The following is a 22,364-nucleotide window of genomic DNA, read 5'->3' on the forward strand; positions in this document are numbered from 1 at the left end:
GATCCAACACAAAATATGTCTTTGAGTCCATAAACGTTCATTTTTTATAGTTCATTAACTTCATTTTTTATGATAATAATTTTTATATAAAAATTAGTTATTTCAACCAACCTAACATAGCTTCTTTTTATATTAGATTTTACTAACTTTAATGTTTATGTAACGAATGATTGCTCATAGCATGCTACAACAAGAAATGCAGGGTACGATTGAAACCAGTGAACCTCACGACTTTGCAACCCTCTAAAGATGTACCCTAATTAAGTAGACACTATATCAAACATACAAAGGCAAGCATCTGTTGAGGGGTGCGATGCAACGAAGACAACGGCACGTTATAGGCGAGAGAAGCATCACATATGCATGTACTTAAAAAAAACACAACAAATTATGAGTAGGTTAAAATTAATATGAGATGAATCAACACTGGCTAAAGGATATTTTATTGTTGTTTACTGCCACACAAGATTTTATTGGTCTCTCTCAAGTATGCTGTGGATGGCTAGTATGATATACCATGAAGCTACTGGTAATAAATGAAAGTAAGACTTTATTTAGACTATATAAAATAGATAATATCAGATAAGGACAGGAGGGTAACAAGTTGGGAGGCCGCCGTACATACTTCTATAGTGGATAAATCGTCCGCCTTTGTGTTCTCATCGTCGAGTACTGCACATCATCCTCTGCTACTCATTCTGGTCCGTCCCGCCTGCCGCGCCATGGCCGTCCCCTCGCCATCCCTTCGCTTCCACCTTTCCCTCAACCTCCAAAACACCAACCCCAATCACTCATCCCCCAGTCGCAAACCCCACCCCGCCCCGACCACTGAGACGCTCCGCCGCCGCCTCCTCCGCAAGGGCGTTTCCCCGACCCCCAAGATCCTCCACGCCCTCCGCAAGAAGGAGGCCCTCAAGTCCCTCCGCCGCGCCAGGAAGGACACCGCTGCCGCTGCGGTCGCTCCGAGCGACGAGGCCCTTGACGCGGATGAGGAGGCCAGCTTCCGCGCGGCCGCCGCCGAGTACCGCGCGCTCGTGGGGCGACCTTGGGACGGCGCCGCTCGCGGCGCGGCACCCCCGCGCGGGTCCTGCGGGGGCGATGAGGAGGGACTCGAGGGCCTGCGGGAGATGCTCTTGGCGAGGAGGGGCGACGGGTTCCGTTGGCTTCTGGATGACGACCTCGAGGTGGCGGCAGCGGAGGGCAAGCAGAGACGTCTCGTCAGCGACCGGAGTGCGGAGACGGAGGATGAAGAGAGGAGGATTGAGTTGCTTGTGACGAGGTATGTCAGGTTTCCTCCTTCCGAGGAGCGTCGGTTGTTACTTCTTAACTGAAGTAGCGACATTCTCAAGAACATGATAGATGAGATAATTCACCGTGTATAATTAAATCCTGGAAATTATTGTGAATGCTAGTAATTGCAGTATCAAGAAACTGACAGACACAAAACTATCATATTAGTACGAATGCATGGTAAATTTGCGGAATGATGGATTTTTGATCTGAAAAGCATCTGACAAAAGAATGCTCTCTTTGTCACTAAATACAGGTTCTTGTGGTGATCCGTGAGGTCTAACTTATAAAACATTGACCATTCATGCATGAAAGCTATGTAGATTGACCACATGAAAATAATGTGATTAGATTGGTCTGCTCTGCTGAAATATCGTCATAATCTATTTTTATTACTAGTTATTATTATCATGAGATGAGATAACATGGTTAATGTTTTTGTGTCGAAACATGTGAAAAGTAAATGAATAGTTCATATATTTTGCTTCGTGAGACCTGCATATAAGGGGAAGACACTAATTTATTGTTAGCATAGTTTTTTCTGCTAGGCGTTCACATATGGTTTCGTGAGATCAAAATAATTTCTCTTATTTTATGCTTTTTCTTTCTCTGAACCAAGTCAGGTTTCAACTGAGTATATCGTTTGAGTTTTCATTATTTAGTACAATCAGAAATATTTCTCATGGTGATATATTATTGAATAAACAAAGTTTCCCCTTAGCTTGAATGAAGATGACCTAACTTCACGTGATTGGAGGCTTACTAGAATGATGAGAAAAGCTGACATCATGTATAATGAAGATAATCTATTAAGGATACTAAATGGGCTGGAGGCAAGAGGAAACTGGAGGCAGGCTCTATCTATTACTGAGTGGGTGTACAACGAAAATATCTACAGACATAGAAAAAGCAGGTGATTTTCTATTTCTTTCTCATTTTCATTTTATGTCTCCTAGCCACAGCGATGTACATACTTGAAAAAAATCAATCTGGTGTGGTACATCCCTTAACTAATAGAATTGTCCTCTATCTAGGTTCGTTTACACAAAGTTACTTTCAATCCTTGGGAAATCATCGAGGGCAACTGAAGCACTTCGAGTTTTCACCATTATGCAGGTAGATCTCTTGCTGTACAATTCTAGTTACTGGGTTTTTCCTTAATAACCTGTTCTCACCCACAATAATAGATAGTTAGAAGATGGCATAAAAACTTATTTTTCTTTGAAATTCACACCAGGGAGATGCTCAAATATACCCTGATATGCCTGCATACCATAGTATTGCTGTTACGCTTGGTCGAGCTGGTCTGCTGAATGAGTTAATCAAGATTATTGCGTGTATGAGACAGAAGCCCTCAAAGAAGGTAATGAAGATGCGGCGCAAAGATTGGGATCCTTCCTTGGAGCCAGATGTTCTCATATATAACTCGGTGGGGATGGCTTCTTGCCCTTTGCTTTTCTTTATGTTTTTTCTTCATTCCCTCTTCCCAGTATTTTTTTTTAGCTAAAATATGCATGTCTTGGCACTTTTGTTCTAGGTGCTTAATGCCTGTGTACTATCACAGCAGTGGAAAGGGGTATTTTGGGTGTTTCAGCAAATGAGACTTAGTGGTTTGTCCCCTACAGGAGCATCGTTTGGGTTGGCCATGGAAGTAAGTTTTTTCATAGCTCATTTAGTCAATGCTTTTCTGAGGAAAGGGGGCAAGTGTTACCCAGACACCTGAGTCATAATTTTTTTTGTCGAGTCGGACATATTTATTTCATAACATTTTACTACTGCGCATATTTGGAAATCCTTTATAACTCGATGAGGATAGCTTTGAATCTTTTTCGATTCTATTAATATTTAAAACTCTTATCAACACAATAATCTTGTCAGTTTGTGATAGATCCTGGAATGTGGGCTTGTCTTGTGTGTGTTTACATGTTGGCTTAGCTAGGCCTGTCTCGTTATAGAAGCTAACTTAGAGTAGCTTAAAAATAGTCTTATTTCATACCGTAAGGTATGCAGCTGGTTATAAGTTTTCAACTTTACTGAAATTGTTCTAGTGCCTTGTCTTTTCCTGTCTTTATTTCTCTTCATTGCAATTTTCTCAAGTATTTCTGTTCATCCTCATATTTACCTCTCCTTAATCTCATATAGTGGTACATCCAGAACACTTTATCTAATTATTCTTAATGCCGATTTTCAAGGAAAGCAACTAATATGGCATTGGTCCTAAATAAATAACTAAATGAAAAGGGTATTTTTGATAGACCTTAGTTGATACTTTCATCTATTGTGGCATCTTACCGTACTTACTAGAGCCGCCTTTTGAAGGTCATGCTTAAAGCCAAGAAGTATGACTTTGTCCAGAAGTTCTATGAGAAAATGCAGAAAAATGGGGTACCTCCAAGAGCAATAACTTATAAAGGTAAAATTATCTAAGCTTAATGTGATATAATTGTTTACATTTGAAATTGATAGCAGACCTAATTTGTGCATTCAGTGCTTGTAAGAGCTTTGTGGGAACAGAGAAAAATAAATGAAGCAGTTGAAGCAGTCACAGACATGGAACAAAGAGGAATTGTTGGAGCTGCATGTGTTTACTATGAACTAGCTTGCTGCCTCTGCAACAATGGAAGATGGAGAGATGCTATGTCACAGGTTCGTAATCGATATATATTTCATTATATATATATATATATATATATATATATATATATATATATATATATATATATATTTGCATATGGAATCCAGAAAAAGGCAAGTTTAATGATTGACCAGTTCGATGGGGGAAAAGATGGCCCCTTGACTTTTATCATAGTTTAATTTTCTTGCTAAACTCCAAAGCCGTTTAATCTCCCTCTTTAAATGTCAATATTGAATCAAGAAACCATTCCTGTGTCAAGCTTTTGTGGTATTTTCCTGCTGTCTGATAACCCAATGCACGCACGCTCCACCACCACCTTGCTCGCCATGGAGGTATCGATGTTGATTCAATGATCAAATAATAATACTAGTCTATTACGATTCGAGTGAAGGCAATGAGGGGTTGGAGGCGCTAGTTCGCCCTCGTCGTTGCAGCGGGGTTCATTTCCAGCTGTGGTGGGAAGTTCTGACTATGCAAACTAGGTGGAAGGGAGTTTTTTCCTTTTCTTGATTCAATTCCATGTGGTACTCAGCTCGCTTTATAGATCAAGTAGCTACTAACAAGCTAATCAAGGAACCAACTAACAAACTCTGAGAAAATCTTATCCAAGGCTAACAAGCATAGTTATCCAAAGCTAACAAGCAAACTAACTTTATCTTCCATCAGTTGCTGATAGTCAATAACCCCTCCTGGACCTGTGCAAGAGCGGCTGCTGTCCGAGTGCACCCACGGAGGCGCTGGGATGTCTTGCCGACAAAAGCATCCATGTTAATGTTGTGCCCAGATTTTAGATATGCATGTTGTGAAATTAATTTTGGTGTTCATATGTATGGTGGCTATGGTGTCAGTTTGTATCATAATGATGGCTCCTCTTTCCCTATTGCGCAGGAGCATAGCCACCTCCTTGTTACAGATATGCTTGCACACAGTGACCGCTCAAACTATCCACACCCAGGTGTGGTGTCTTTTTGGCTGTGGCTTCCTGCAAGCAGGTCTCCAAGCTGCGCCCTTCTCATATGGCCATGATGCCGCCATCTTCTCTTTCCCATCCACTACCTTGTCACTAAGCCTTGCGGCTGCTTTAGTCTGCTCCACGCGTACCATATCCCATCACCAGTGACACGTACCAGGGCCTGCTGCACGTGTTCGCAGCATGCTCAGAGTCAACTTCTTGCATGCATCTATTTGGTACTCCGCATGTGTGTGCATCATGCTCATAGTTGATATCTTCTTGCATCCGTCCATTTGGTCCACTACATATATGTGTGGCATGCCTTTCATTTTTATTTATTTTATTTGAAGCCAATAGGATACCAGTTGACTGCAGTGCAGCATAAAAAGCCGATGTTGTTTTCGATCATGTGCTTAATTGCAATCAGTTTGACACTTGGAGGACCATACTTAAATGATATCGGAGTTCAGGATAAAAATTAGTTTAAATAAGCCAAAGATTTTTTATGAGATTTTTAAAACAATATTTATGTACGCTAAAAAAGTAGAATTGTTAGTCCACAATATGCAATACAATTATCATGGTCCATGAAATTTTTCTATTGTTGTTTTCATTTTGTTGGGCCAAATGTCATAAAGCTTTTATTACATTCTTATGTATGTTGAAACAAGCTCTGAATTCCTTTGTTGGGGGAATGGTATTGCGCTGGTTCTTTGACCCTCGTTTGGCTTCGACCAGCCTTGGGAATCCCAGATGAGGGTGGACAATGCTAACTTAATAAAGAAGTGCTTTTGGAAGTTCCTCTTATGCAGAGGTGGAGTCGAAGGGGAAAGCTAACGCTAAGTATAGAAGCCGGAGGTCTCAGAGGGCATACCGAAGGATTCGACAGGGGCCCGAAGGGATACTGGGTTAAGGACGAAGGTTCGAAGGCCAAAAGTACCCCTTCGGAAGACACGGATGATGAGTGTGGCAAAAGGTTATCGACGACGAAGTGAGGGACCCGAAGGAGAGCTTGGAGGAGGTCAACCATCAGCCGAAGGGAGGCCACTTCGGGCCTGCCATCAGGTTGATGCGTGGGGTCGATGACACATTTCACATCCTGGTCGATGTAACAGTTTTAATAGTGTTGTGGTTGTAATACCTCTGGAATATTCTAGGGATATTCTAAAGAATAAGGGCATTAATGTAATGATAATTGAGGTGGTTGAGGTATGGCTATAAATACCCACACCCTAACTGATGTGATGGACATGAACAATCAATATACCATTAATTGATGGTTCACTCTGAGTATTGTTCATGTTGCGATCAAGATCCCAACAATTGGCGCTGTCCGTGGGGATCGAACCCACGACCACGTGGTGACCCACCATGCCACTGAAGACTAGGAAGGGAAAAGCTATGGAGGCAGAAGACGTCGAAGGTGGTTCGCCCCCCCCCCCCCCCCTTGGGCAACGAGGAAAGGTCACGGGGGCTGAAGGGATTAGAGTTTCGGTCGAGGTTTCCCAGGTCAGAGCACTAGGAGATTGAGGAGTTGGGGGCTGGCGAAGCAACTGAACTGGATGTTCAAGAAAACCGTTGGGTCGGAGCCCATGAATACAACAACGCTCATTACAAGCGGCAGGATGAAGAGGCTAACAAACAGATACAAGAGTTACATGAGGAGCTTAGGTCCTTTCGTCAATCCATGTCCTTTCAACAAGGATCTTTAGGGGAACTTAGCGAGAATAGGGACTCGAAGGTAACTCTTCGACAGGTGTTGGAGGTACCTGTCTACCCGAGGGTGATGGACCAAAATTCCTTGCTATCTTTGATTTTGCAGCCACGGCCATGGCTTTCGGGATTCAAGATGCTATAGATGCACCCGTATAATGGTGAAACTAAAGATGGCCAACTGGGCCGGGCCTAACGGGCCAGCCCGCGGCACGGAAAAATTGGCCCGGCCCAGGCACGGCACGGCACGAAAGTAAATGGGCCGTGCCGGCACGGCACGGTTAGGCGGGCCGTGCCTGGGCCGGAGCCGCGGCACGCCGGGCCGGCACGGCACGGCCCATTTAAGTTTTTCTATTTTTTAAGGTTTTATATAATTTATTTATCCCTAATACATAAAGAGATCCTTAACAGGGTGGTAGAGTCATTGCTTCCCATGTACGAGGTCTTGAGTTCGATCCCTGCATTCGGCGGTTTTTTGATGTTTTTCGGGATTTTCACGTGTTAACGGGCCGCCAGGCCAGGAAAATACTAATGGGCCTATCGTGCCACGGGCCGGCACGGCACGGCCCGATCTTAAATGGGCCGTGCCTGGGCTGCAACCACGGCACGTGGGCCGGCACGGCACGGCCCGTTTAGCTAACGGGCTGTAACGGGCCGTGCCCAAAACGGGCCGTGCCTGACTGGGCCCGTGCCGTGCCGGGCCGGGCCGCCCATTTGGACATCTTTAGGTGAAACGGACCCAAGAGAATTTGTGATGAGTTTCCAAGCATGAGTGGAGTCTGGGGGGGGGGGGGACAACTCGACCATGGCTAAGACCTTCCTCGCTGTCAAAGGGATAGCTCTCTCGTGGTACACTTCCCTCCCTCCGGTGAAAATATACTCTGGGAATAGCTTCGAGAAGCGTTCTCCCATTTCCAGGGCAACTACACGAAACCGGTCACTGTCGGGGATTTGTTTGCATTGAAGCAGGACGGCAAAAGCTTGATAGAATTCACCTGGTGTTTTGTGCAGGTGAAGTGTCAAGCGAAGGGCCTCAGTGACGATACGGTAATAGACGTGGCGCGCCAGAGGCTTTGGGCCAGGGCATTGGCATCGCGTCTGGCACGGAAGCTAGTCAAGGATGTTGACGAGCTGTTCACCAAAACGGAAGAGTACTCAAGGGTCGAAGAGCATGAGCTTTGGAGGCATGCTAACAGGCCGCCTTCGGAAGTCCGAGGCCACAAGACAAGCGAGGAAGCAAGCCTCGCAGGAAGGAAAGAGAGGAACACTCGAATGGGACCCACCAGTCCTCGGATAAACACAAAACTGACTGTCATTTCCATCCACCAAGGGGCCATAAGCGAAGCGTGTTCAACATCGAGAAGGGCCAAGACAAAAGTAGGCAGAGAGATGGGGGTTCGATGAGGAGCCATGGGCGTGGCACTTGGCGCCCCAGGTCACTTTACTGCGATGCATGGCGAGGATGCCAGCCAACACACTGATACTAGCACTGCTCTAAGATGAGGCGTTCTGATACTAACAAGTAGCGGCTATAGCAGCGACAAAAGATAGAGAACACTGCTCGACAAATGCCCTGCAACATAGGAGAACCAAAAAACAGCACATGTAGCCTTGATCAAGAAAGGAAGACCACACTGCAGGAGAGGCTGCAGCAAACCAACAACTGAACAGGCTGCTAGCATTGCAAAGCCTCCAAGTATCAAGCACACGTGTAGGCCAAAAGTGACCCAAGAGCACCTACACTAAGCTCATCCACCACAGCAGATCTGGCTCGATGTCCTCCAGCTCGAGGCAATCCTAGCAGATAAAGGTAATATCTCTATCGTTGTTCGTGTCCTTAGCGAACCCAAGGTGCTCGATCGGACGGAGCGGAACAGGCTGCGGCTGCAGCAGCCGCTGCAGCAGCTGTTGCCGAACCCTAGAGGCCTCCTTCTCTGTCCGACGTGTCGGGCCGAGCTGTTGAGAGGATGCGGCTAGTGCACGTCGCCCTGGCAACAGAGGCGGAGATGACCAGTGTGCATCCGTGCAAATCCAATCGCGTTGGGCGGCGCACGGTGGATCCGTAGGCAGGGTGAGCAGGAGATCCAACTGGAGGAGAGCGTTCGCGGGAGTTTTGACACTAGCGGGAGGGCTGCAGCAGCTGGAGCAGCCTGATGTGGATGGTACAGATCCGGCCAGGGGAAAACCGAATCTAGCCTGATGTGGATGGTACATGAGTGAATACAGAATAAGAACTCTAGTAACCTATACTTAAGGGATAAGGACTCTATTCCTAAAGTTATCTCATCGTGTTTGGGCACTACCACACTAAATTGTGCATTTGATTTTTCATAATGCTGTTTTGGCATTTTGCTTTTGTTAGATCTTTAAAACTTTCATCTTGGAGTTGTGGAGTAGCCCAATTATTGCTCACTTTTATTTGCAGAATTAATATAAGAAATATTTACTTCTTTAATCTCAATATCACACCTTTATACTTTTTGGAGAAGCTAAGTCCCTTTTAAAGGAAAGTAAATAACTTGCAAACATGAATTTATTTATTAAGTTACTTTTCCTTTCAGGTTCAGAAGCTGAAACAGCACCCTCTCACTAAACCACTGGAATACACATTTACTGGCATGATCTTAGCCTCATTTGATGGTGGGTATATCTATGAGTGTATTTCCATATTTGAGTCAATGAAGGACCAATGCACACCAAATATTGGGACAGTAAACGTCATGTTAAAAGTGTATGGACGCTGTGATATGTTTGGGAAGGCAAAGGACTTGTTTGAAACAACCAAGGCTTGTTTCTCTGGTTCTCAGACATACGACCATGAGCATTCATCATTTAAAGCAGATGCATATACATACAGCTCTATGCTTGAAGCATCTGCGTCTGCCCAACAGTGGGAATACTTTGAATATGTGTACAGAGAGATGGCTCTCTCTCATCACCATCTAGCTCAAAGCAAATATTCATGGTTGCTCATCAAGGCATCTAGAGCTGGAAAGGTAATGGTCGTTATCTACAATTTCAAAATTGTTTTTGAAATATGTAATTGTTAGTCCAGTTCTTGTTGAAGTAGTAGGTTAAAACCAAATGGTGTGTTGTGGTAAATCAGTTCTAAGCTTTAGTATATGTATGCAAATATTTCCATTACATTTAATATACAGTTAAAGTTATGTTCTTCACGGAGTTTTTTTGTTTTGGTTGATACCTGATTGCTATTATTTGTGTCCAATATTTTTCTGCCAAAGAATGTGAGAATTTCTACCCTTCATTAAAGAGAATGTGGCAACTTCGATTTGGACTTGTTATCTGTTTCATGCCATCTGAGTTGTCCGTAATATTTTTGTTACTGGTATCTGTTTCTAATGTGCATTGAACTTTTTGATCAAGCTTGTCCTTTTGTGTACTGCAAATACTTACAGTAGGATGAAGTTGTTGGGAAATTGATTACATTAAGGGTGGTGAAATGTGGGAATTATTTATTCTCTTCATGATTTTGTGTGCAGCCTTATTTGCTGGAGCATGCACTTGACTTGATACTTGAAAGAGGAGAAATCCCTGATGTACAGTTATTCGCTGAAACCATATCCCAGTCTATTGCTCGAAGAGATTATGGAAGGACGCTGCAGCTCCTGAATGTTATGTCAGATGCTTCAATAAGTGTGAATGAACTACAATGGTGCAACCTACTACAGAATAATGTGCATCTATTCAGCATGGATTCTCTAAAGGACCTTATAAAGTACCTCAGTACTAGTGCTACCATCAGTGCAGATCCTGCACTAAGTTTTGTAAGAGCACTGAAGTCGCAATGTGGGACAGCTTTAGTGAAGGGCACATATTTGCTGGCAGATGATACAAGTAATAAACAGTGTGAAATCTCGTTGCTCAAGAATGCTTCAAGTAGCAGTCTGGCAGGACAGGATCAGCTGACTTGCCAGAACTTGTGCTCTAATATACTTCTTGATGTAGAAGGTAGCGGTGAGGTACCTGATTCCGATAGGGATGCTCCTCAATTAGGCGCCAGTGCTGTCATGAGCAGAGAAATTTCATTCTGTGCTCCACGATTGGAAAACAAACGTGAGCAATGGAACCTTAGACGTTGGGGTACACAAGCATCTGCAATTGATGAAGTACTTGATTCCATGAATTCCTATGGTCATAGTTCGTACAGAGAGATGCCATCATCATCTGAAATTCTTGAATTATGGGAGCAGGAGAGGATAAACGACATGTTTGCTCCTAAAACGGAGAGCAGAACCACTCCAAGAGGATAAATGAAATGTTGGATGATATTATCTAATATGGGCAGTACAATTTTTGCATCAATTACTGGCAGAAATGTTTCCAGATGCTGTTTGAAGTTTCGTAAGCTGGTTCATGCAACTCTGGCTGCAACCATGTTACCTGAATGGTCATCTGGACGCACTTATCTGTGTGATCAGATTTCATTATCGATGGTTCATACTATGAAAAAGCAAGGGTGTAGATACATACTTCTGAATTCAGCACGGAGAAATGTTGATATCAGAAACACTGTAACTTATGCTCAGAAACAAATGATAAAACAGGTTCGATCCACTGAAGCTCAGTTCTCAATAAAAAAACACATCTTAACCACGTGTTTGTGCGAGGTACGTTTGGTTCTTGTTCAGGCAATTTGGCCTTCCGGATGTTGTGTGGCAACCAGACGACATGGTGTTCATTGACTGGTGGGTGCGGACTAGCAACAAGTTCACCAAACTGTTGAAGTATGGCTTTAATTCGCTGGCTATTCTTGGTGCTTGGCTCATTTGGAAACACCACAACGATTGTGTATTCAATAGGGAGACACCGAATGTCCAGAAGGTCCTGCACTCAGCTGCTCACGAGGTCCAGCTTTGGTGCGCTGCAGGGGCCAAAGGGTTGTCACAGCTAGCTGTGGGTCAGGCATGATGTTCAGAGTAGCCTATGTGGTCGTGCGCTTAATTTGTTTGTGGCGTGTAATGTAAATCACTAGGGTTTGTGTTGTACTCAAACTTTCTTTCTATTTTAATGTAACGATGTGCAACTCTCTAGCGTGTTCGAGGAAAAAAAATCCTGATACTTTTCCGTTCTTTCACTGAGCCAGTACGGATCTTGATTTTTTTTTAAACTTATCTCTTTGGTTAGGGTGGTTTGGACTACATATTGGCTGACAGACATAGTAACGGTTCAGAGCAATACTCCTCCAGTTGCATTTGGCATCACACATTTCTTTCAAAGCTGCATTTCAAGAACAGATTGAATTCCTCTGAAAAAATATGCAAATTTTATCCGAACACCTCAGCTACTAGGTATTGCCCCATACTAAAAGACCTTGTATTGTAGGAACGTGAACAACAGCATTGTGTCACAAGCTTCAACCAATTCACTGCATACGAGAAGTAGATACTTCTTCACATCAAGATATTCAAAAGCCATGATCCTCTTGAGGTTATGAAAGTCACAAGTGGCTATCACTTCATTAAAGATGTCATCATCTTGATTTTTCATGTAGCTCCAACCAATCCACTGCAGACGAGAAGTAGGATACTTCCTTGGAAGAATGATAGACTCATAGTAGTCCTGTTGAAAAAAGTTTCAGACGTGATTGTCTTTAGAGAACCTGTCATACTTAAAGGGATCAACTTCCCTTTCCTTTTACAATAGATGACATGCCCATGTAACTAAGGCAATGCCTTCGATGATCATTTCCTCTGTCAGGTAAATGCATCCTTAAGGGTCCAATTTCTCCTTGTTCCTCTATTTCATCATCTTCTTCAATTTCTGCCTGAGACTAGAGCTGCTTCCTCTTCTAGGTGGTAGAGAACCACCCCTTTCAACATTCACTGTTTGAGCACTTCGCTCAGAGCCAATTGAAAGATCTAGGTATGGACTTCTGCCCCTACCAACTGCCCGCTTTGATTTGAGTCTTCCCCTTGAGCTTTCCAACAAAGATGGATCGGTTCTAGCTTTGATCCTCCTCTCATAAACATGTCCATGTCCTCCTTCCATACAATGATCCTAAGATAAAAGATAATATGGATAAAGATTTAGGATCAAGTTGGAAGAAGATCGAAAGAAAAAATTGACTTAAGTGCTGAAAATTATAAACATCGAAAGTTCCAATGGTTTCAACCGGAAGTTCTGATTTTGATCGGAAGTTCCGATGTCCCCGACCAGATGTTCCGATTTTCATGACCTAGCACCAAAATCAAGATTTCTGCGATTTTTCCCAACAACTATGAAAGGTGGTGACAGATCTGACTAGGAGGGACTACATTCTACACTTCCACCAAAAAGGATTAAAAAGATTTTCAAGTTTTCAAAATAACCTTAGATGGAGATGAAGTTACCTTAGAGGGGTTCAAACACTAGAGATGAAGTTCGATTTAGAGAGGAAACAAAATCCCTGACTGAGGGAGAATCCAAATCGGAGGTTCCGGTGGCCCAGAAGGTCCGATCTTCGGTAGAGTCGCGAGATGAAGTGAGAGGCCGACGGTAAAAGTATAGAATGTGGAGAAAAAATGTTTCACCAAGGTTAAAGATCCTGTCAAGATTCCCACATCGGAAGTTCCGGTCAGAGGATCAGAAGTTTCGATATGTACAAATTTCTAGAAATTGAAGATCGGAAGTTCCGATAGATAAACCAAAAGTTCCAATATAGGGAATTTCTCATTGAAGATTCTGCAAATTTCAACAGATCGGACATTCTGGTCTAAAATACCGAAGGTTCCAATATGTGCAAATTTCCAGTAGATCAGAGGCTTTGAGGGATTGAAATTTGAGATACGGATTGAAACTTGAGAGATTGATCAGTCAAACACTTCGGATGTTTTTCCACTTGTGATCAGCGAAGAAGCAATCAATCAAATCTATGATCACAAGTGAATCAACACGATCCAAAGATCAAAATGGATAAATTGGTATGAAACGGAACCAATAAATCCGATAAGCGTTCAAAAACACAAGTGGAACTAACAATGGTGAATTGACTAAGAGATTGGACTTGTATGAATCCAGTTATTGTACTAGGACTAAAATTCATTTAGAATGAGATCCCTTAGCACTATATTCACATTTTGCGCATAAGTCACCCAAGAGTCACTTATTCGCAAAAATATCAATTTATTCATGTCATGTGGTTTGTGTACACTCATTTAGAGAGCAACATGTTGCCAAGACATGCTCACCATATTAGTTCAAACACATAGGTAGATATGCAAACAATATATGCAAGAAGTCAAGCCACATTTCGAGAATATAAGATATTTAGCTCATTTCTCAACTCACAAAACCTTTGCTCATCTAGGGACTTGGTGAAGATATCTACTAGTTGTGTTTCCGTCCTTACATGTTGTATGTCTATGTGTCCATTTGTGGAGTGATCACGAACGAAGTGGTGTCGGATATCTATGTGCTTGGTCAGAAGTATTGGACGAGGTTGTTGGCTATTTTGATGGTGCTCTCATTGTCACACAAAAGAGTCACTTTGTTCATATGGATTCCATAATCTTTCAAAGTTTACCTTATCCAAAGTAATTATGCACAACAACTACCCATGGAAACATATTCCGCTTCGACGGTGGATAGGGCTACGGAGTTTTATTTCTTAGATGACCATGACACCAGGGATCTACTCAAGAATTGACATGTACCCGAGGTGCTCTTCCTATCCACTTTACAACCCGCATAATCCGCATCGGAATATCTAATGAGATTAAAACTCGAACCTTTGGGATACCAAAGCCCTAGGTTAGGTGTGTGAACTAGATATCAAAGAATTCTCTTAATGGCCACTAAGTGATACTCCTTCAGAGTGGCTTGAAATCTTGCACACATACACATACTAAGCATAATATCAGGTCTAGATGCACAAAAATGAAGCAATGAGCCTAACATGGAATGGTATACCAAAGATCAACCGATTTACCATCATTGTTGAGGTCGAGATGACCATGTGCTTTCATAGGAGTTTGAATGGGCTTGGCATTCTCCATGTTAAACCTCTTTAGCATGTCCTTGATGTACTTGGTTTGACATATGAACATCACTTCCTTGAGTTGCTTCATTTGAAATCCTAGAAAGAACTTCAACTCTCCCGTCATCGACATCTTAAACCTTTTGGTCATCATTTTACAAAACTCATCACTAAAAGATTTGTTAGTAGAACCAAATATAATATCAGCGACATATATTTGGCACACAAATAAGTCATTATCATTCTTCTTAGTAAAGAGAGTAGTATCAACATACCCAATTTCAAAACTATTCTTGACTAGAAAATTCTTAAGGCACTCGCACCATACTCTAGGAGCTTGTTTAAGCCCATAGAGTGCCTTGTGATATGGGAATTTGGGATCTTCGAAATCCGAAGGTTGTTCAACATATACCAATTTTATGATGGGTCCATTAAGGAATGCACTCTTCATGTTCATTTGATAAAGCTTGAAATCATGGTGAGTAGCAAAAGCAAGCAATATGTGAATAGACTCTAATCTACCAGCGATTGCATAAGTTTCACAAAAATTTAAACCTTCGATTTGTGTGAAGCCTTGTGCAACTAGTCTTACCTTGTTCCTTGTCACTACTCCTTTTTCATCTTTCTTGTCGCGGAACACCCACTTGGTGCTGATCACATTTGATTTGGCTTTTCCACCAATGACCACACCTTGTCTCGGGTGAAGTTGTTCAACTCTTCTTGCATTGTCATCTCCTCAATCCGGATCTTCGAGTGCTTCTTCTACCTTTAAAGGTTCCAATGAAGATACAAAAGAGTAATATTCATAAAAATTAGTGACTCAAGATCTAGTAGAGACTCCATATTTATGTCACCAAGAGTATTGTCAGTGGGGTGATCTCTTTGCACACTTTGATGAATTCTTGGGTGTAGCACTTGTGATTGCAGTTCGACTCTATCTTCTCTATCTTGATCAAGGCATGTGTTAGAATCTTCTTGATTTTGATTTGAGGTTGATGGCTCCATTTGAATTGATGAAGATGGTTGATTTTAATCTTCTTGAGGCTCTTATGGTCTTATCTCACCAATCGCCATTGTCTTGATTGCTTTGCTTGGAATTCTTCTTCACCTAGTACATTTGAATCAACTTGCTCTACTTGAGAGCTGTTAGTTTCATCAAATGTTACATCACGTGCGATCTCAACAACACCGGTGGTTTTGTTGAAAATACGGTATGCATAAGCATTTGATTCATAACCAAACAAGAAACCTTCATCAACTTTAGAAGCGAATTTAGAGGATTTTTGCTTCTTATTGAGAATGAAACACTTACTTTCGAAAACACAAAAATATGAGACATTTGGTTTGTTACCGATAAGAAGCTCATGTGTTGTTTCCTTCAAGAGCCAATGAAGATACAATTGGTTTGTAGCGTGACAAGCGGTGTTAATGGCCTCTGCCCAAAAATGATCGGAGATTTCGTATTCATCATGCATAGTTCTTGACATCTCAATAAGTGTGTGGTACTTCCTTTCGACTACCCCGTTTTGTTCCGGGGAGTAGGGTGCCGAAAACTCATGCTTGATTCCTCCCTCATCAAGAAATTCTTCAATTTGAGTATTCTTGAATTCACTCCCGTTGTCACTTCTAATTTTCTTGATCTTCAAATTGAATTTATTTTGGTCCCTTCTTGTAAATTTTTTGAATGTTCTTTGAGTTTCACTCTTGTCATGCAAAAAGAATACCCAAGTGAAGTGAGAATAACCATCAACAATTACTAAACCATATTTATTACCGTCAATGCTTATACAAGTAATAGGACCAAAAAGATCCACGTGAAGTAGTTCCAACGGTCTTGATGTTGTCATGATACTCTTGGCAGGATGTGGCATTCCAACTTGTTTTCCTACTTGACATGCACTGGAAATTATATCTTTCTCAAAAGAAATATTTGTTAGTCTCAAAATATGCTCGCCCTTTAGAAGTTTGATAAGATTCCTCATACCGGCGTGGACTAGCCTACGATACCATAGCCAACCCATGCTAGATTTAGCCATCAAACAAGTCTCAAGGTTTACTTTATCTAATGAAAAATCCACAAGATAAAGCTTGCCTTTCATTGATCCTTGAAGATTATTGAGGAGTCATTTCTTCTAAAGACCGTCACATCAACATTGGTAAATAAATAATTGAAACTCATTTCACATAATTGAGACAGAGATACTAAATTGTAATTTAATGATTTTACAAACAAAACATTTGATATGGAAAGATCATTTGAAATAGCAACTTTACCTGGTCCAATTACCTTTCCTTTACCATTGTCACCAAATACAATATTCTTCTGTGATGATCCACTCGTGTCAAATGATGAGAACATTGATTTCTCTTCCGTCATATGAGTGCAACCCCTATCGATCACCTAACTTCTTCCACCGGAGACATAGTCCTATAATATAGATCAAATTCTAATGTTAGGTACCCATACTTGCTTGAGTCCTTTCATGTTAGTCACAAGTATTTTTGGTACCCACTATGATGGAAACATGCTTATCTCTGATGCCAACATATTTAGCAACAATTCTACCATGATGATCTTTCCTAAGCACATATGATGCATCAAATGTAGCTTGAGATGCATGATTATGGTTTTGGATACTTTTGGCTTTGACAAAGTTGATGAAGCCTTGCTTTTGAACCAAGGTTTCAACCTTCTTTCCCTTGGGAACGTCCTTCATGATTGAAGTTACTTCTAGATAACCAAAGTACTCCTTGAGAACCTTACTACCCATATGACACTTAAGATGGCCATTATGAAGGAGTCCCACGAGCTTCTCATTTTGACTTGCTAATGCTTGCATATATTTTGAGTTAGTAGCATAAACATCAATATCAATATCTTTGCATCTAGAACAATCAATGTTACTTGAGACACTAGTAGAGCAAGATGCATCATTAGAGATGGAGGCGTTATTCTTGATAATTTCAAATTCAACTTCAAGAGTTTTATGGACTTTATCTAAGCAATCGAATTTCTCTTGAAGTGTTTTATTTGAATTATCAAGACTAGCATTTGAAGCTTTGGCTAACTCAAACATTGTAGCCAAATTTTCATTTTTCTCCTTCTCTTTCACAAGGGCCTTCTCGAGTTCAATGTTTCTCTATTTTTCAAAGATGAGCAATTCTTCTTGCTTCTCGAGAGTTTCCTCTTGACTAGCAAGTCATCATCACTATCGCTACTACTACCATGATCACTAGTAACATCAATATTATGGGATTTGGTAGTAGATGATACCTTATGCCCTTTTGCCATAAGACAAATGGGTGCTTCGTGGTTGCTTGAATGATCAAAGAGCGACTTGGTCGGTGGGGTGGATGCAAAGCTATAGTGGCAATACCTTCATCCTCGTCAAAGTTGGTGTCAGAGTCGTTTGAGTTCCACTCTTGACCAATGCGAGCTTGGCCTTTGTAGTTCTTCTTGTGATACTTGCTTTTGTCTTTCTTGTTGTACTTCTATTTCTTCTAATTATCTTTCTTGTTTGGACAATTTGCTATGAAGTGACCCGATTCGCCACACTCATAGCATCTTCTCAATGAATGCCTTCGCTTTGACTTGCCGAAGGTCTTCCTTCTACAATCCTTGTTGTAGCCACTCTTCTTGAGAAACTTGTTAAATATGTTGACAAAGATTGCCATGTCTTTCTTCTCTTGATGATCTTTACTCTCATCTTCACTTGTGCTTGATTCGATTTCTTTTCTTGCTTTCAAGCTAGATCTTGTTTATTTGATCTTGAGCTTTGATTGTTGAGATCATAGACTTCCTTGGACTCTTGTTGAATCAAATAATGTGCTAAGATTCTTCCAAGGACATCATGAGGTGTGAGAATATTGAAGTCTTATCACGTGGATGAGTGTCACCAATGTGACATTTCTTGGAGTGATGGTGCGAAGCATCCTCTTGATAATGAAGTTTCGGTCATGTCCTTGCATCCAAGTCCTTTGACCTCACTCACGAGTCGGCTTAGATGGTTGTGCATATCACTCAGCGTCTCATCATCGCTCATAATGAAGTGATCCAACTTGCTCTTCAACAATTCAATCTTCGACTCTTGGACGCTTGGAGTGCCCTCATGGGTATCACAAAGTGTGTCCCATATCTCCTTAGCACTCTCAAGACCTTCCACTTGGTTGAACTCTTCTCCACTCAACATGCTAAATATTGCATTTACGGCTTGTTACACCCAGTTTTATAGAGGAACAAAACCAGATGTAAACTACATATATGCCAGGATCAAGTTTCATACATGCAGCAACTTCATAAGTGTATCACACAGTGCTATTATTATAACTTTGAAATTAAATAAATAGAAAGGACCTCAAGGTCTTAACAAAAGCACAATAGCAAAACACAGCAAAGCTCCCATCTTCCACATGCAATCGACCGAGGGTCCACTAGCCTAGCAGTCTTCATCTTCATCCATGAAGTAGTCTGGTTCTCCTTCATTGTCTGAGCAGCATTTTGATGTACATTTGAATGGAAATAGCAAATGTGAGTACATGTCGTACTCCTCAAGTGTGAGAAATGAATGACATGTTAAATAAAGGAACATGATATATCTGGTACAATTTGCATAAATGCCAACTATACTAACATATGAGTTATAAAAGCATCCTATTTTACTATATGAAACATCATTCAACCTCTAACCTCAAGAAACAATTCCATGTTTCCCAACTACCAGTAATCCACATCAGGCTACCAAACCAACCAACTTCATACCCATCGCAAGTAACCCGAAACATCCACTAGACCCATCACAAGTAACTAACCATCCAACTACAACAAAATCAAAACCCAAACTAACTAATCATGTGAAGGGACCACACTACTTTTATCCATGAGCACGACTGATATATCAGTTTTACACTCTGTAGAAGTTTTTCAACTTTACCAATGAGTCGTGACTTCTATGTTGCTGTGTTTGCAAGACACTTAATACACTTCCATGGTGTGCCACCCGAAGGTCACTACAATGCCATTACAAAGCATCCTCGCAACAAGAATAAGCCCGCTGAGGTTTCACTGCCATTAAACTGGAGTCACACCACCAAGAAGCCTCTTGCACCTTGTAGCTCCAGAAAGAATCACCCTTTCCTTCCTACACCACCATTGGCTTATCCTAGGTTGAGGATCCGCTAATTAATTGGCAAGGTCGCACCCATATAAGCATAGTGGTTGAACTATTAATCGGGGTTACCTGTTCCACGAACCGGTCCTTAGGATAATGAGTAGTCACTACCACCATCCATAGTGCTTCACGCACCATCATCAACCAACCTTCTATTCAACATCCCTATGTTCCATGTTGCTACAACAATTACCAGAGTTCCCAATTCATAGTTGCATAGTTCATTAGTCATGTTTAATCCACTACCCAACTATACCCTTGTGCAAAGCTAGGCATAAGCTACTCAACATAACCACTACTGACAACTAGGGCGACAAAGAAAATATGGAACAAGGTACTATAAGTAAATGAGATTCAAAATTAACAGTATGCATATTAAATAAATAATGAATTTGAAAACTGGGATCAAAATGTTCAAGGACACTTGCCTTTTTCAACTTGCTGCTCAGACTCTTCAAAGACTTGGTCCTGGAGATTCTCGAATTGCTTCTCGTTTGCTCTTGATACACACCGAAAAACACACGACAAAACTATCTAAGAATAGTATACCAAACAATATCAAAAATCTATGAAAAAGGTACTAAAAGATAGTACATACTGCTTTGAATGCGAGAGCGCAAAAATCGTCTAAATCGGAGCTAGAACGAGAAAGTTACACTAAAAACAAGTTTAGGGTTAAATCTGAAACAGAAAAGGACTTATTTTGAATCAAACAGAAAGGATAGGGGCCTTTTTGTGAAAATAGAGAAGTTTAAGGGGGATTAAGTGCAAAATGGCCAATTTTCTTGAATTAAAATAAATAGGAAAATGACTAGGTAAAAGCTCTGCTGACGTGGCTTAACACGTCGGTGAAAAGGCTAAAGTGGCGATGGCGCTGATTGGGTTTAAGAAGGGACACGTGGCATCACATGATTGGATGGTGAAGGGGTATGAACTGATCTAATCTCAACCATTCATCTTGGATCTAACGGCCAAGGAAGAGGGGCGGTGCTCTGGAACCAGCTGTTGGTGGAGAGGCTTCAGCACAGCAGTGGAGTATTGCATGGTGGTGAACTCGCCGGAGAGGGGCGAAGACCTCATTGCCGGCTCTGGATCTTGACGGCTAGGGGCAGAGGGGCTTTAGAAGGGTGAGGGGGTTCCGTTTGGGGCTTACCTCGAGCGGTGTGGCATGAGAGAGAAGTCAACGGTGGTAGAGGCGTTGGTGGCGTACGGGTTCTCAACGGGGAAGACACTTCGGTGGCAAGAATGCAAAGGCGAGCGCACGGGAGTGCTCAACGGATGTCTACGAAGCTCACGGGTGGATCGGCGATGGCAAAGCGTGGTGAATTTTGGCTGGCTACGAGCACTACCGAGCGGCAATGGCGATGGCAGCGATGGGCTAGGGTTTGGGAGGCTTAGTTTGGGAAACAGATCGAGGAGGAGGGGGGGGGGGACTTATATAGAGGGGGAAAATGCGTAGGGAGTTCAGATTTGGGGGGGGGGGGGTTTGTTGGGATACAGCTTTAAGAGGCAGTGAAGGTCTTGGCCGGCTCGGACTTGAGACGAGCGGCACGAGGAGGAAGGAGACAACTCAAAAGGCGACAAACCTAGGGGAAAACGACTTTCAGCTGGGCGCCAATAGAGAGAGGAGGCAGAGTAGCTGGAATGGGCCTGGCCTTTGGCTAGCCCAGGTAGGGAGGCGGTGAAGAAGAGAGGGGGAAGATGGGCTCGGCCCAGGAAGAAAGGAAAGGTGGGCTGTAGGGAAAAAGGAAGAAAAGAGGAAAAGAGAAGGGGGAATTCGGCCTAAGGAAGAGAAAAAAAGGAAATCTCATTTATGGTATTAGTTTAAAACTTTTCCAACACTTCAAACGATGCGCCTCAAAGCTTTCAAAAAATCATTTTTCACACAATAAAATTCTAATGCTTCTGTTGTAGCATGGGTGCAACAAATAAAATAAATAACAACCTAAATTAATTAATTGCTTTATAAATTAGGCTTTTGTCTTAGGGTTTTCAAGAACTAAAATTAACACCTCTATTTCTAACAAATAATTTATTACTATTTCAAAAAGTTAAAAATTAGGGTGTTACAAACCTACCCCCTTAGAATGAATCTCGCCCTCATGATTTGGAAGGATCGGAGGAAAGCTGCGAGAACTCGACTTTCAGATCTGATTCTCTTTCCCATGTTGCTTCTTCTTCGTAATGGTGACTCTACTGCACCTTGCACATACGGATTATTCTGTTCCTGGTAACTCGCTTTGATGTCTCTAGAACCTTGATAGGATGCTCCATGTTGGTGAGATCCTGTCCAACTTCTAGCTCTTCTAGGGGCATTTGCTCTTTGAAAACTCGTAGGCATTTCTTCAACTGCGAGACGTGAAAGACATCATGCACATTTACTAACTAAGGCGGTAGCTCCAATTGATACGCTACCTCTCCTCATCTTTCTAATACCTTAAAAGGGTATAGGCTCAGGTTTATAGGCCCTTTTGTTTAACAACTCTTGCAATTGTTTCTTAAGTTCTGCTAACTGCTTAGCAGCAAGTTTATATGACCTTTTGGATATAGGAGCCATACCAGGTACTAATTCTATAACAAACTCGATGTCACGGTCGGGTGGTATACCTGGCAAATCTTCTGGGAATACAT

At 42.0% G+C, this 22,364-nt stretch overlaps 1 protein-coding gene across 3 annotated transcripts; it reads left to right on the top strand.

The window, feature by feature from the left end:
• Nucleotides 1-649: 649 nt before the first annotated feature.
• Nucleotides 650-11,680, top strand: LOC133912769 (pentatricopeptide repeat-containing protein At5g67570, chloroplastic). Of its 3 annotated transcripts, none has more exons than XM_062355673.1 (9): nucleotides 650-1,279; nucleotides 2,012-2,203; nucleotides 2,325-2,406; nucleotides 2,528-2,719; nucleotides 2,828-2,941; nucleotides 3,610-3,703; nucleotides 3,779-3,936; nucleotides 9,152-9,586; nucleotides 10,091-11,680. In XM_062355673.1, exons 1-9 carry the CDS (start codon nucleotides 723-725, stop codon nucleotides 10,859-10,861), a joined length of 2,595 nt encoding a protein of 864 aa, XP_062211657.1. In that variant the 5' UTR covers nucleotides 650-722; the 3' UTR covers nucleotides 10,862-11,680. The 3 variants fall into 3 exon arrangements, with proteins under 3 accessions (XP_062211657.1, XP_062211658.1, XP_062211659.1); XM_062355674.1 differs by having other exon boundaries at nucleotides 2,639-2,719; XM_062355675.1 differs by having other exon boundaries at nucleotides 1,149-1,279; nucleotides 2,001-2,203.
• The last annotated feature ends 10,684 nt before the right edge of the window (nucleotides 11,681-22,364 follow it).

This window comes from Phragmites australis, chromosome 3 (genome assembly GCF_958298935.1).
Source record: "Phragmites australis chromosome 3, lpPhrAust1.1, whole genome shotgun sequence".
In the NCBI taxonomy this organism is placed as follows: domain Eukaryota; kingdom Viridiplantae; phylum Streptophyta; class Magnoliopsida; order Poales; family Poaceae; genus Phragmites; species Phragmites australis.